Source organism: Photinus pyralis, unplaced genomic scaffold (genome assembly GCF_008802855.1).
Source record: "Photinus pyralis isolate 1611_PpyrPB1 unplaced genomic scaffold, Ppyr1.3 Ppyr1.4_LG5, whole genome shotgun sequence".
NCBI lineage: Eukaryota > Metazoa > Arthropoda > Insecta > Coleoptera > Lampyridae > Photinus > Photinus pyralis.
Genome location: NW_022170596.1, coordinates 21,848,594 through 21,862,393, shown reverse-complemented (window position 1 = coordinate 21,862,393; position 13,800 = coordinate 21,848,594). Strand labels below are relative to the sequence as shown.

The window sequence follows — 13,800 nt, the reverse complement described above, 5'->3', positions numbered from 1 at the left end:
AAAAGAAATATGCAGAATCAGCCGCATTATATTACGCAAAGAAGCCTCGTTGGTAAAAGCGAGTCATTAGACATTTTCGGTGTATAATAAATCAAATCTTTCTCTTACGCGACGAGTTTGTACATGAGAAAGGTATTTGCAAAATTTGACATTCACTCAAAAAGTTACAGACAGGATAATTATCTTGAGACTTTCATTTAGGGTCAAAGGTACCGAACGTCTCTTTAAAAATTCTCATTTCCGTTAGGCAAATAATTACCCTTCCAGGTAATAGATATTTATACATAAAAGTCAGGAAAATGACACACCCCTGGGACAGAATGCTTTAATTTCCGAATCAAGTAGTTGTCATTTTATTGACGAGTTTTGTATTACATTTTTACCGAAATCGTCTTTTTTCACATACAATTTCAATTTTCATATAGAACTCTATTGGTGTTAATGTGTCTTTTGACCGGAGTTTGGTAAAGGAAAAGGAGCCAGGAGCAATAGCCAGGAAAAGTGTTACTGCCACTTTTATGGAAACTAAAATGACATAAAGAAGACATGAAAATTAAGGTTTCGTGACGATTTTCAGGAAAACGTTTTTCTTCTTTGTAAATAACGACTAACGAGATGACTAGGTACTCTATTTTGGCCGATTTCTTTATATTCTACCATTAGTCATTTAGCAATACAATTTATCCATTGTAATTTTATTTTGCATTAACTCATTATAAGCACACAAAGTAATACGAGGGTGTTTTTTAAAACTATCTACCTATAGCTATGATAATCACGCAAACTGATGCCAAATAACTGCTACGGGAGTAAGCACTTTAACATGATTCTCTATGGATCCACAACATTGGGTAGTTTGAATATTTTTCGTTTTGAAAAATGAGTGAATTTAAGAGCGCAGCCCGGTTATAAAGCTCCTCACTTAAGTGCAAAAGTGTATGGTATTAACGCCACCTCGTACTTTCCAGTAAGATATTAAGTCAAAACAATTTCCTGCGACACCCAGACGGATTTAAAAACTTACTTATGAGACGGTCCTCGTAATTGCTTGGTATGCTTTTCGTATAAACAATAAAAGGAATGTTGAAAGAATATCGACACTGGTTATTAACGCGTTTCTTGACTAAAAATACAAACAAAGGAATATGAGTGAATGGACTTGGTTGATTAAACGACAGCCTCGATGAAAGCTACCGTAGTATGGTAGAGTTAAAATTCGCTGAAAATTGCATGCTGCTTTTTAACAGACATGCTCATTATTGATGGTTAAATGACGACATCTTTTCTTCTTCCATTGTAACTGTAACATCAGCAGCACGATGTGCCGCACATAACAAGTGGGAATATATAGTGATTTTTTTTTAAATGCGAACATAGGAGTTTGAATGCAATGTAATTTCCCTATGTTCGATTTTTAAAAAAAACACATCAATCTATTAAGTAACTCAAATGAGTAGTAGATACAATTGACAGCTGTCACATTTTTTAAAACACCGCTGTGCAATTTAATTACGAAATCGGTTAGGTTATTGCTTAGAATGTCAAGGAGGACACTTCGAACATTTATTGTAATTGTTTTCGGTATTTATTTTCTTATATTCTTCATTTATGTATTGAATAGATCAAATTAGTAGAATACCAGGTGCACATGACCTACAAATAATTGAAGGTTGGTTCACAATGAGTTGTGGTGTCAGTGCGTGGCCTGTGATCTGAAGTTATCGTATGTTTAAGAAAAATGTATCCTAAAGTTGCTATGGCCTCACATGGCTTCTTTAAAAAAATCTTACCGAGTGCTCTTCATCATAAAGACTATCAGTTGCTGTTCATAGTCACACAAATTGCGCGTTTTGGGAATGTGAACCGCGCACATCTCATAGATTGATGTGTTTTTTTTAATCGAACATAGGGAAATTACATTGCATGCCAACTCCTACGTTCTCATTAAAAAAAACTCACTGTATACCGGAACAGGTGAAGTAGTTATATACAGGGGTATTAAGAATGATTTCAAAGAAATAACTAAAGGAACTTATTCTAGTTTGGGGACGCAACACTATTTAAACTGAAGTCTCCACTGTAATGATGATTTTTTTAAAGTGATCGACGGCTAGCCAAAAAAAAACAAATTCTAATGCAAATACCTTACGGAAATTTGGCCGTTTTTTTGTCTTCAAAATTAAAAATTTAAAGTGAAATGAAACTTTCTCTGACATTTTCTTATTTAAGTATACCGTGATACGAGTACTAACTTCCTATACCGTGGGCACGTTTCTTTTCTAACTTACCCCTATTTAATTTTATGCAAAGAGAAAACATCCCCTTATCAGATTCGCTATTATTCAGATCATGAGAACTGGTTACTCAGGTTTTTTAACAAGAGAGGTTTCTCTAACTGTTCTTCTAAACGTCGGATTAGGAAAGGGAGGTAAACTTAATTAATAGAATGACTAAATATGGCCACTAAAAACAATTATCAGCCATTTTGAAGGCGTATTTGCAAAAATTTGAAAAGTGGAGATTAAGACGAAAGAGGTGGAGATAGATTACGTGTTAAGGTCGATGTACACACAACCGTGACGTGACCGTACTGTGATCTCACCGACGCAGTAAGAAATATTCTTTCTTGGAATCTGAGGGAGCAGATCCCTCACATCCGGCGGGTGATAGTGCCGGTCCAAACAATGCTGTCGCCATTATCAGTGATTCTGGGATCACTTGCCGACGATATTTTCGGTATATCACTGCCGTGATTTTCTGTTTTCGCTTTTATCTGAATTGCAGTTGCACTGTCCAACGACTGATGAAACACTCTGTGTGTACACAAAATGAATATTATATAATGCGTCGGTGAGATCACGACACTGTCCCGTCACGGTTGCATGTAAATCGACCTTTAGGGGTGCGGAAGCCTCCATCGAGCTACAAAAGAGTTCGCGTTAATAATCAAAAATAATGAAAATCGCGGGGATAGCGGGATGAATATTTCACGCCAGAAAGGGACGATACAATTTGTTACGTAACGCGCGAATCGAAACTATTCTAGTGGATTTGAATCAGATGAATAAATTCAGTTTAAATAAAAAATATTTTGCAAATTACATCAGCGTAAATTTCACACGTGATTTATAAAAATAGGGACGTGGACCGTCTTTATAAAGTATGACGTAATTTGGCGGCCGAAGTGGCACGTTTTGTCCGAGCCGGATGCACAGAAATTTTCAGTAAACCTACAAAATAAGGTAATTGCGACTTTCTTATAGTTGCGAATTCAATTCATTACCGTGACTTTAAGGGCAAAAAGATTTAAATTGGTATCATTTTGACCAGTAAAAGAGAAAGCTTAAAAGAGGTGTCATTTTAGATTTAAATTGTATTTATATTCACGGTCACTAAACCACCCACAAGCACCTGTCCAGCTACCTCAATTAAAATAATAGTGAAATAATTAAATTTTTCTAAGAGCATTCTAGCATCCACTACTACAAAAAATCTCGATTTAATTTTGTCAAATTTGGGGAAACTTATCAACCTCAACTTCATAATTCAAATATCGTAAAAAACAAGCAGGGATCCACTGGTACCCACCCAAAAAAGGGCGAGGGTGCTCTCAGTGGATTACTCGCCTTCCTTCCCCGATACAGCTACATAAAAATGTCTCACAAGTCTCTATGGAAAAATCGTCAAAAATAAACCTCAGATTTAATATCGAAGCAATCAATTTGGAATAATGATTACCTTAGGAAGCTTAATGCTTTGTTACAATTAACTCCGATTAAAAAAAAAACAAAAAATACGACGTGGTCCTAAAATCCACCATATCGATGTAGAAAAAGATTAAATCCTGTGAAGCGGCATCAAATTGCTTTTTTCACGCCAAATCCAAATGGATGTTTCGATTCAGACCAATTTCACATTACGCAACAACTGTAACAGCAATTACAGTTTCACCATCTTAGTCTCTACCAGAAAAAATTGGGCAAAATTGCTACACTGAAAATCAAACTAACCGTCACATAATCAATTGTTCAGTCATACGACTGCATTTGAGATGGATAATTAAGAGCAGGTATTAGGGCCAATCTTCAGGTAACAACGAGAAGTTAATCCAGAATTCACTCCTCGTCTTAAAGCCCCCTCCCCCCGCCCCTCTGAATTATTTCCTGAGACGCTGTTGTTGAAAGTAAAACGTGCATGACTTTTACATACGACAACCAATTCGTCTCAGATTATACATACGCATGCCTTTAGTGGGGCCAAATTAGACTTTTGAAAATGGGGGGGGGGGGGGGGGTTAACACACGTTCTACCCTTCATGGTATTTTAATGAAAGGTCTCATCGAAATAAATAAAAAACTGTAACTTTCCAGGGCGACTCTTTTTCGAAATCAGCGGGTGACGGGTCCGGGGGGGGGGGATGAGAAATTAATTTTACCTTATCAAAAGACGGGGTTGGAGGGGGGAGGAGTGGAACTGGTTTTTATCCTTCATGGTACTCTAATGAAAGTTCTCAACGAAAGGAATTTCTTTCTACCGCCCATACTCCTCCTCGACCCTTTATCGTGATCGGATATATTTCCTTATATCTCCAGAAAGACCGGATTTTCGGAAGAGGGTACTCACAAAAGCCGACGTCTGGAAGAAATATATCCATTGGTGATGTCAAAACTTTAAGAGCGAATATCTCGAAAACGGTTTTTCGGAGGAAAGTACTCTCAAAATCAAAATCTGCAAAATGGAGTGTCGGAGGATTTTGAATGTATGCCGGGCGGTCTTTAAATGTGTGTGTGTAAGTGCCTCCTCAACCCGACCATTTACTAAGCTATTTCGGTTTTAAAAAAATGCGCTTTATCTGCTTTATCTGGATTTCATTCTAAGATAACCCCAAAAGGAAATATTAAAACAACAAGAAAACCAAATACGATAAGTCACTGAAAATGATTCTGACATTTCAAACTGTTGTAAACAAAGTCGGCGCATAAAATGGGCATTGTGGGCCTAATGCGTAATGTTTATTTGATCAATAGAACAGTTGAACTACTCTATCCTTTTCTTCGTTTCAATTTACTTGTATATCTCTATTTACTAATTGCCGATCCAACGTTACCAGTCCGACACTGGACTTTGCTTTCCTTTGTGAACCTGGAACCCTTCTTTAAACTGTTGTAGACCATCTTAGGCTGGACGTTTTATTTCCTCTAGACTGCCATTATTTTCTGCATGCTCTATTGCCGCCACTAGTGATCTTTTCTCTTTTTAATTTTTGGTTGTTAATTGTATCTACTAATTTTTTCTTTTTTTAAATTCCACTTTTCATTCGTTTCTAAACTTCGAAGAGATTATGTTCTTATGTGGTAATCTTGAAAGAAATTAAACAAAATACAGTATCCACGTGCCTAGACTATTTTTGCCTTTCACAGCTCGAAATGTCTAAAACATCAGGTCTCACATTATACGAACACATGTGTCGGCTGAAATCATTTGTTCTATCCAGAGGTTATATATTTAGACTAATTATGCGATTGTGTAACCAAAAATAAGGTAAATAGGGCAGATAAAAAGATAAATGGATTTGGGACGTCAAATCGCTGATCCCATGGAAAAATGGCGGTAGTACGTCCAAAAAATGCAAAATGGAACATATACACCTCACGAAATTCTGTTTTCAAAATTATATAATAAATGTGCGCCCTTGAACTGTCGCGATGATCTACATGCGAGACGACGAATATTTGGCCCTGCATTTTTAAGAGCGAGAGAGTACGAGAACGCCGTAGAGCATAATTCAAAATACTTGGAGATTCTCTAAAATTTATTGCGATAGAACGCCGTTTTTAAAATGAAGTCATCTTAATGCATTTTGTGACGTAATGTATATAAACACGGGTATTTTTAGAATACACATTTACTACCACTTTTCATTGCTAAACGCCAACGTAATTTTTTCACAGTTTATGGAACCCTCCGGATAAATTTATTGTGGACATTCTTCCAATAGATTGACTACGAGTTGCAAGACGCTTTGAGTTAATAATTGCTAAAATCTATTAATTTTGTTTTAAAATTAGTTGCCAGACGTCACGTGTCGTTGTCTGCCCGGGTTTGTGCTATTTTGGTAGAACTTGGAACGTCGCGTAGTCGGTAGATTGTGGTTTTGTATTTACCATACTGATACTTGAGGATCCCCTCCGATGACGTTTGGCGCATTCTACTCACTGTCGAAATATTATATATATAGTTGCAGTCTATTTCAAAACTAGGAACAACAAATTTTCTGCTGCTAAACGTACCATTAGCTTTGTACAAATATTTTGAATCAGTTTAAAATTTCCCTTGAAGTTGTTAAGCTGCAGGTGGTTGACATGTCTGTCTATAAAGCGTGCATCATATTTGAAAGATATTGGCTCTGTGATGAAAAGAAAATAAATCTGAAGTCAAATCATTTCCAACATTAACCTTTTTAAATACTGGCGCTTAAAATAAATTGCGCTTTGTGTTCCAATTCCAACATCTACACACAAATATGGATCGTATTTGCAACTCTTAGAGCATATTTAGAACGTTGCGCTGCTTTTGAAAAAAACTCTTTGATATGATCAGGTTCGTCGAAAGACATCATATGGAAAATTTCAACAATAACGAAATGTTTTGTCTTTCACAAAAAGAAAAGTATTTCAGTACGTCCACCCCTCTACCATCAATTTGAAATCCGAAGGGGTTTGGGAATCAGGGATGCAATCGCAGTAGTAAAAACAATCGGAGAACGAGGAAGAACTGTAAGTCAGTGCCTAATAGATGGAAAAGGCATTCGATTGTATGAAACACTATGTGTCTCAATGGTGGAGCGGTGGGCTACATAGCCAGAAGGGCGGGTGTTCGAACCTAGGCTGAAGTAAGAATTTTTCATCTGTGGCAGAGATGGGAATTTCCTTAGATCAGTTTCGAACACTCGTAACGGCTACTCTGAATTAGGTTTTTCTGCAGTTTTCCTAATTCGTAAGGTAAATGCCGGAGTAGTATAGAACAACAACTTAAGACCTTCTGCAGAGGCACCTCTAAAAAGCATTATGCGGGTAACTCTGTAATTGGGTGAGGTATTGACATTAAACGAATAAGAATTAGAAAGAGTGTGAATATTCGAGAGGTGAAACAGGTTGTTAAAAGTAAAATGGAGGGATAAGGTGAGACATTAGGAAGTATTAAGAAGAGAAGGAGAAGAAAGACAACTGTTAAGCAATATTAGACAGAGAAGAGAAACTGGGAGGGCCACGTGTTGAGGGGTAATGGAATGTGTAACGTTTACCGGGTTCTGGCTGCGGGTAACTCTAGCCGGCTAACCAAACTGGTATAGTTTTAGACTATTTAATTAAACAAAAGTATTATACTTAAAATTAGGCAACATATGAAATTCCCGTGATAAGCGTTGGCGGAGACACTGCCAAGGTTCACGGTGTAATGGCCAGTTGCACCGTCATTATTAAGCCTTGATTAAAGTTAAGTCGAACTTAAGATCTATGGCAACGATTGCTAAGACAATATGGTTGCTATGGCGTTTAAGTTATCCTTAACTTTAAGCGATACTTAATTTTGACGATGCAATTGCCCATTATTCTGTGAGCTGTATCGTAAACCTTGGTAGTGTCTCTGTCAACGCTTATCACGGGAATTGATGCATCAGCAACTGTCAAAAGCTGGAATAGAAACGGCTGTCAGTTGAATAAATGGTCTCTCGTGTTTTATTTATTCTCCCTGGTTCTGGTGGTGATGTTAATGCAAGTACGACGAGGGTTGGCTGTAGGATCGTCTCAATTAATTGGCTGCAATTCAATTGATTATATAGAACGGAGTAATCATGTTCCAGTCATATCTATCGATCTAATGCAGGAACCTGATAAATCGCTGCAATGTTCGGTAACGGAAGTCGGCAGGCTATACCCTAGAGCTAGACGAATTGTCGTTAATGCTATCGCAGGCAAGCAAGATGGCAACAGTATGAAACTAAATACAAAATTTACAGATCGACTTCTTGTCGTTAATCTGGGATATAATAATGATCCGGTCTGGAATATGGTTTTGGTCGGGCACTAATCTGGCAAAGTCTCAGGAAGAGTCTGGGAAGACTGTTGAATTACAAAATCCCGCTTTTATAGGGACAAGGAGTGGCACAAAACAAGTGGGGAAATAAGAAGAGGTTTTTAATTTCAAAGGATGGGGTAACCAGCGATCAAGAAAAGATTGACGTCGAGTCGCCTTTGGAAGTTTAAGTTAAATGTGATTTCCTACGAGTAAAAAATAAGAGAGAACCTTGCGTTAAAAGGGCACGCGTCATCATTGGCAGTGGCGTATTAAAACAAGACTGACATCGGCTCTTCTGTTTGATGATAAGTCAAATCGACATAACTGACGAGCGCAAAGGAAGTAATATGATGGCGACTTCCGTCGTGTGCTATGCTATTCCCCACCACCGTTATATTCTCTCCTCTTAATTTTTACTCGTGGGTGATTTCCCATGTAAAAAAATTCCAAAGGTAACGTAACAGCAACTCTTTTTTGATCGCATAGTACGTGGACTGCTATTAGCTCTATCCTTTCAATACAAAATGAGTGGTCGCGAATAGAGGGCACTGTGGTCGTGAGTACAGTGACTCAATTCAATTCTCACATACCCAAGCGATATCCTTGGCCATATTTTATTTGCAATTAACAGCCCATGTACTGTATGAGAACAGCAGGAGACATCTAACGGATGAATTTTACAACAGATAATACAGGATGTTTACAAATAAAATTTTGACGTTACCACTTTATATTTTCTTACAAATGTTGAGACTCTACCGGAGGGAGCGGTAGAGACGGACGATGGAGGTCAGCGAGGAAGAAAAAAAGGAAATGGTTTGATAATTTGATAAAGAGAACAGCCTATGTGGCGATCCAGAGAGAGGGAGACAATGGAGCGGGAGTTGTGGAGGAGGGATGTCACCTAAGAACTTGCAAACTGGCAGGTAACTACTGTATGTTAGTTACCATACTGTAAGGGTTCTTCGAGAAGCACGCGGGTGTAGCTCCAGTCCAAAATTCTAAAAAAAATGTCTTAACACAGCGGTCTTCCAGTGATACAACAACCGAGATTCAACAAAGCTTATATAATGCTGGACGCGAAGGATGGATAAGCCACTCCAAAGAACAATGAATAAAAATACAAACTAAAAGTGAAATAAGACTATAACTCTCGCCAGGAAAGATTGCCGGTCACAGCACACCTAGTGTCGATTTACAAACTATGTTTTTCTTAAGATGCGAGCGACTTCCGGAATAGGATCGTGCCAATGTTGAACGAAAAGTCTTTTTGTTCAACATTGACACAATACTATCCCGGAAGTCGCTCACATCTTTAGAAAAATATAGATTGTAGACCGGGATCAAGTGTTCTATGACCGGCAATCTTTCCTGGCGAGAGGTTTACAAGATAACGATCATACACGTATAATATTCAATTGCATAAAACAATAAATAAATTTGCAATTCGGATCAAGGTTACATTGAATTAAATGGGAATTCTTAGGACAGTTGTTATTTACAAACTATAACCTAACTGTTACCCCGCGTTAACGTTAACGACAAAGGCAAAAGACAAATGACAAGAAACTCTACAGTGAATTATACTTCCGTAACTTCTGCACTCAGGTAAGCAGCTGTAGAGCAATACGTCACGACCATGGCAAAGATGAACTAACGACAAGGGCACTTTACAGGTTGCCTGCAAGTTTGAAGCTCCTGTATTTTAGATAATCATTTGAGTAGCAGTTCTTCGATCTTAGGAACCATGTATTAGGTCAGCTAACCGATACCGATAACAAACTTCAATTCGAAAATGATGTTGGTATTTCATGCAGAACAACGGTACTTCTTTAATACCACCACCCCAATGCTCGTTACGTACACAAAAGATACATATAAAAGACTACAATACCAACATCAGAGTAAAATCAAATTAATTCAAACTTACGTATATATATATAATCAAAGAAACCTTTTACCCTAAGGTGTAAGGTACATAATTTTAATTTACATTTCAATTTCGTGTACAAATTTTGTCCATTGTTTCTTATCTCTTGCCAGTTTTCTCGCTTCTGCCCACGTTCTTCCTTTTCTTTTCAGTATTGCGGCCACTTCATCGTTCCACGTTTTTTTGGGTCGTCCTCTTGTTCTTTTCTTTTGCACGCCTGATTCCCATATCCTTTTAACTTGTCTGTCGTTGTCCATTCTGCATATATGCCCAAACCACTTCAGTTTTTGTTTCTCTGTCATGTCAATAATTGACTCAATTTCCAGTTCTTCTCGCACCGCCTCATTTCTTATTCTGTCCATTCTGGTGATTCCTTTAACTCTTCTTAAGTATTTCATGTCGGTGGCCTGTATTTTACTTTTCATAGTATTCGTCAGCACCCAGCTCTCACTTCCGTATGTTAGGATTGGTCTAAATACCGTTTTGTATACTGTCATTTTTGTTTTTGTACTAATTTCCTTTCTGCCTATAAACGCCGTGTTTAGGCTGTGGTATAATCTTGTTGCCTTACCAATTCTCTCGTTAATTTCCATTTCCATATTTCCCTCTCTGTCTATCAATACCCCTAAATACTTGAATGCTTCGACTTGTTCTATCTTGTTTTGATTTATTACTATGTTAGTGTTCTTGTTCTCCTTACTTATCACCATTACTTTTGTTTTATTCGTGTTTATTATCATGTTTCTCTTTGTTAATTCTTCTTCCCATATCCGTAGGTTATCTTGCAGGTCCTTCTCCTTTGCTGCACAAATCATTACGTCGTCCGCAAAGGCACATTCTGACACGTTCACGGGTATTAGCTTGTTGGTACCGATATGCACCTTTTTGGTTCTGGTTGCTGTTGCTTTGATGATATCGTCCATTATCAGTAGAAACAGTATTGGGCTCAGGACCCCTCCTTGCCTTAAACCTTCGCTTATTTCAAATGTTGTCGATTGTCTATTATTCTTCCTCACATAACTTTTGTTATTTTCGTATAACCCCTTTATTCCTGCTATTAACTTTGCACTCACCTTCCTTTGCGTTAGACTTTTCCATATTACGCTTCGCGGTACTCTATCGAATGCTTTTTCAAGGTCCAGAAAGGCCATGTAAATTTCAGAATTTTGCATTTTGCTTTTCTCTATCATTTGTTTGATGCTGAAGATATGATCCTGTACGCTCCTTCCTTTCCTGAAGCCACTCTGAGTGTCTGCCAGCTGCTCTTCTATTTGGATTCTTAGTCTTGCCTCCATTATGTGTTCATATACCTTTGATACCACACTTAGTATTGTAATGCCCCTATAATTACTGCAGTCTCTACTGTCGCCCTTCTTGAATAACGGTATTATTATTCCCAACTTCCAGTCTTCTGGTACTTTTCCCGTAGTCCATGCCTTGTTGAAGATTTTTGTTAGCATTTCTGTCCCTCGCGCCCCTAGGTTTTTCAGCATCTCTGCATTTATCTTGTCGTGGCCAGCTGATTTCCCTTTTTTTATATACTTTATCGTTTTCCTCAGTTCTTCCATTTGTATATTACTGTCCTCTTCGCTTTCTGTATAGCTGATTTCTTCCTCGGTTAGAAAATTGGCTTGTGTGTCTAGGTTGAGCAGTTCTTCAAAGTATTCCTTCCATCTTTCTATGATTGCTTTCTCTTCTGTTAATACACTGTCATCTTTTGCTTTCACGTACTTCATTGTGTGGTGTTTATCTTTCCTTAAGTTTTTTAGCACTTTATAAAATAGTTTTTGGTTTGTTTTGCTATCTGTCTCTATTTTTCTTCCGAACTCTTCCCATGTTTGCTGTTTGGATTGTAGTACCATTGCTTTTACTTTTATTCGCTGTTGCTTGTATACTTGGTAGCTGGCTTCCGATTTCATACTTAGGTATAGTTTCCATTTTTCTTTCTTGATTTTTACTTGTTCTTTTAATTCTTGATTCCACCATTTCGTTTGTTTTTTGTTTTTATTTATGCCTATTACACCACACGTTTCTTTCGCTGTTGATATTACGCTTTCTTTGAAGAGTAGCCATAGTTGCTCCAAATTCATGGTTTCCCATTGTGCTGAATCTTTTTCTGCCTTTTTTTCTATTTCTTCTGTAAATTTAATAAATATTTCCGGTTCTTGTAATTTATATGTCCTAATGGCTTCGTTAACTTTTGTCAGGTGTGTTTTTTCCACGCAATTTGTTTGCATTTCTGTATCTAAACGACTCTTTGCAACTACTAAGTAGTGGTCGCTGTAAATTTCTGGTCCCCTTTTTACTTTGACGTCTATAATTTCTTTTCTGTATTCTCTATTAATAAGAATATAATCTATTATGGATTTTTCGTTTCTGCTCTCAACTTCTCTCGTAAACTTGTGTATCTCTTTGTGTTTGTAGAATGTGTTTGTTATTATTAGGTTGTTGTCTACACAAAAGTTTATTAATCTCACTCCGTTATTGTTTTTATGATCTTCCCCTTGGTTTCCGATTACGTCTGCTCCCTCATTTTTCCTTTTTCCGACTCGTCCGTTAAAATCTCCTAGTATTATTAATCTGCCGCTTATACTTTCTGTGATTGCTGTCAAATCTTCCCAGAATTTGTCTTTTTTGCTAGCTATTTCGTCCTCGCTAGGGCCGTAGGTTATAACCAGGGTGATTGTGTTTTGTTGGTTTTGTTGTAGTTCCACTTTTAGAACCTTCCCTGATATAAATTCCCATTTCTTCAAACATTTTACATGTTCTTTTCTTATTATACAGCCCACTCCTTCTGCTGCTCTTACTTCCGGTTTTACTCCACTGTATAGTAGTGTGTGTCCTCTTTCGAGCTGTATTATTCCTTGGCCTTTCTTCTTTGTTTCTGTAATTGCTAAGAAATCTAGTTTTGCGTTTTCAAATTCTTCTACCAGTTCGTGCTCTTTGCCGTTCAAGCTTCTAATGTTCCAAGTGCCTATTCTTAAAGTTGTTCCACCCTTCTCTCTACTGTGCTTACTTTTGCTATTTCTTTTGTGCATGTCCATTTTCGTTGCGGTTTTCGTCATCTCGTGTCCAGTCCATCTCTTAATCAGTTTTTTGGGTTGCCTACTGGATTTCCATTACTTGCCACTTCCTCTACTGCATTCTTTCTTCTATTCCACCTCCATTCCCTTCCTTCTATGGTGATCTTCTGGTATCCAATTTTGACAGTTTTTCCTAGTTTCCTTTCTTCTTCCGCTCTTTTCCTGATTTGCTATGATTGTTGATTTGATTGTCTATGTCTCTTTCTTTTCTTGTTAGGTCGTTATTTATGAATACCTTCTCCTCTCCCATATTTCTTAGCTTCATCTTATTTTGCAATATCTTTATTTTATCCTCAAAGGTCTCTAGTTGTATTAAACAAAGTTTTGGTCCTATTTTAAAGGCTGTTTTAATGTTCACCCCCACTCCCAATTCTTGTTGTATGAAGTTTCCTATGTCTTCTTTTAGGGACGATGGATCGTTATCTAGTTCTAATCCTGATACTACAACGTTATTTCTCCTCCTCTCTCTTTCAAGTCGTTCTAGTCTCTTGTTGGTCTCGTCTAACTGTTCTTTCATCTCTTTGAATTCCTTTTTAATGCTGTTGTTTTCCTTCCTTATCATCTCATTTTCCTCCTTTAACTTCTTTAACTCCTTGTTGTATTCTCGTTGATCTGTACGGATTTGGTTTACCTCTATTGACAGATTTTGCAGTATGCCTAGAATTTGGTCAATTTTTGCATTTTCCTTTTGTTCCATTTTTTCTGGTGATC

At 37.4% G+C, this 13,800-nt stretch overlaps 1 protein-coding gene across 1 annotated transcript; it reads right to left on the bottom strand.

Moving 5' to 3' along the window:
- Positions 1 to 10,026: 10,026 nt before the first annotated feature.
- Positions 10,027 to 13,251, bottom strand: LOC116172271. Its single transcript, XM_031489449.1, has 2 exons — positions 10,609 to 13,251; positions 10,027 to 10,437 (listed from the first exon to the last, which is right to left on the bottom strand). Exons 1-2 carry the CDS (start codon positions 13,069 to 13,071, stop codon positions 10,066 to 10,068), a joined length of 2,835 nt encoding a protein of 944 aa, XP_031345309.1. The 5' UTR covers positions 13,072 to 13,251; the 3' UTR covers positions 10,027 to 10,065.
- Positions 13,252 to 13,800: the final 549 nt, after the last annotated feature.

Bases quoted from the DNA above. Each gene is read 5' to 3' on its own strand.
- LOC116172271 (XM_031489449.1), bottom strand. From the start codon at position 13,071: ATGACGAAAACCGCAACGAAAATGGACATGCACAAAAGAAATAGCAAA. The intron at 10,438-10,608 runs AATATGGAAATG...TGGGTGCTGACG, and splicing joins TATTGATAGACAGAGAGGGA to AATACTATGAAAAGTAAAAT.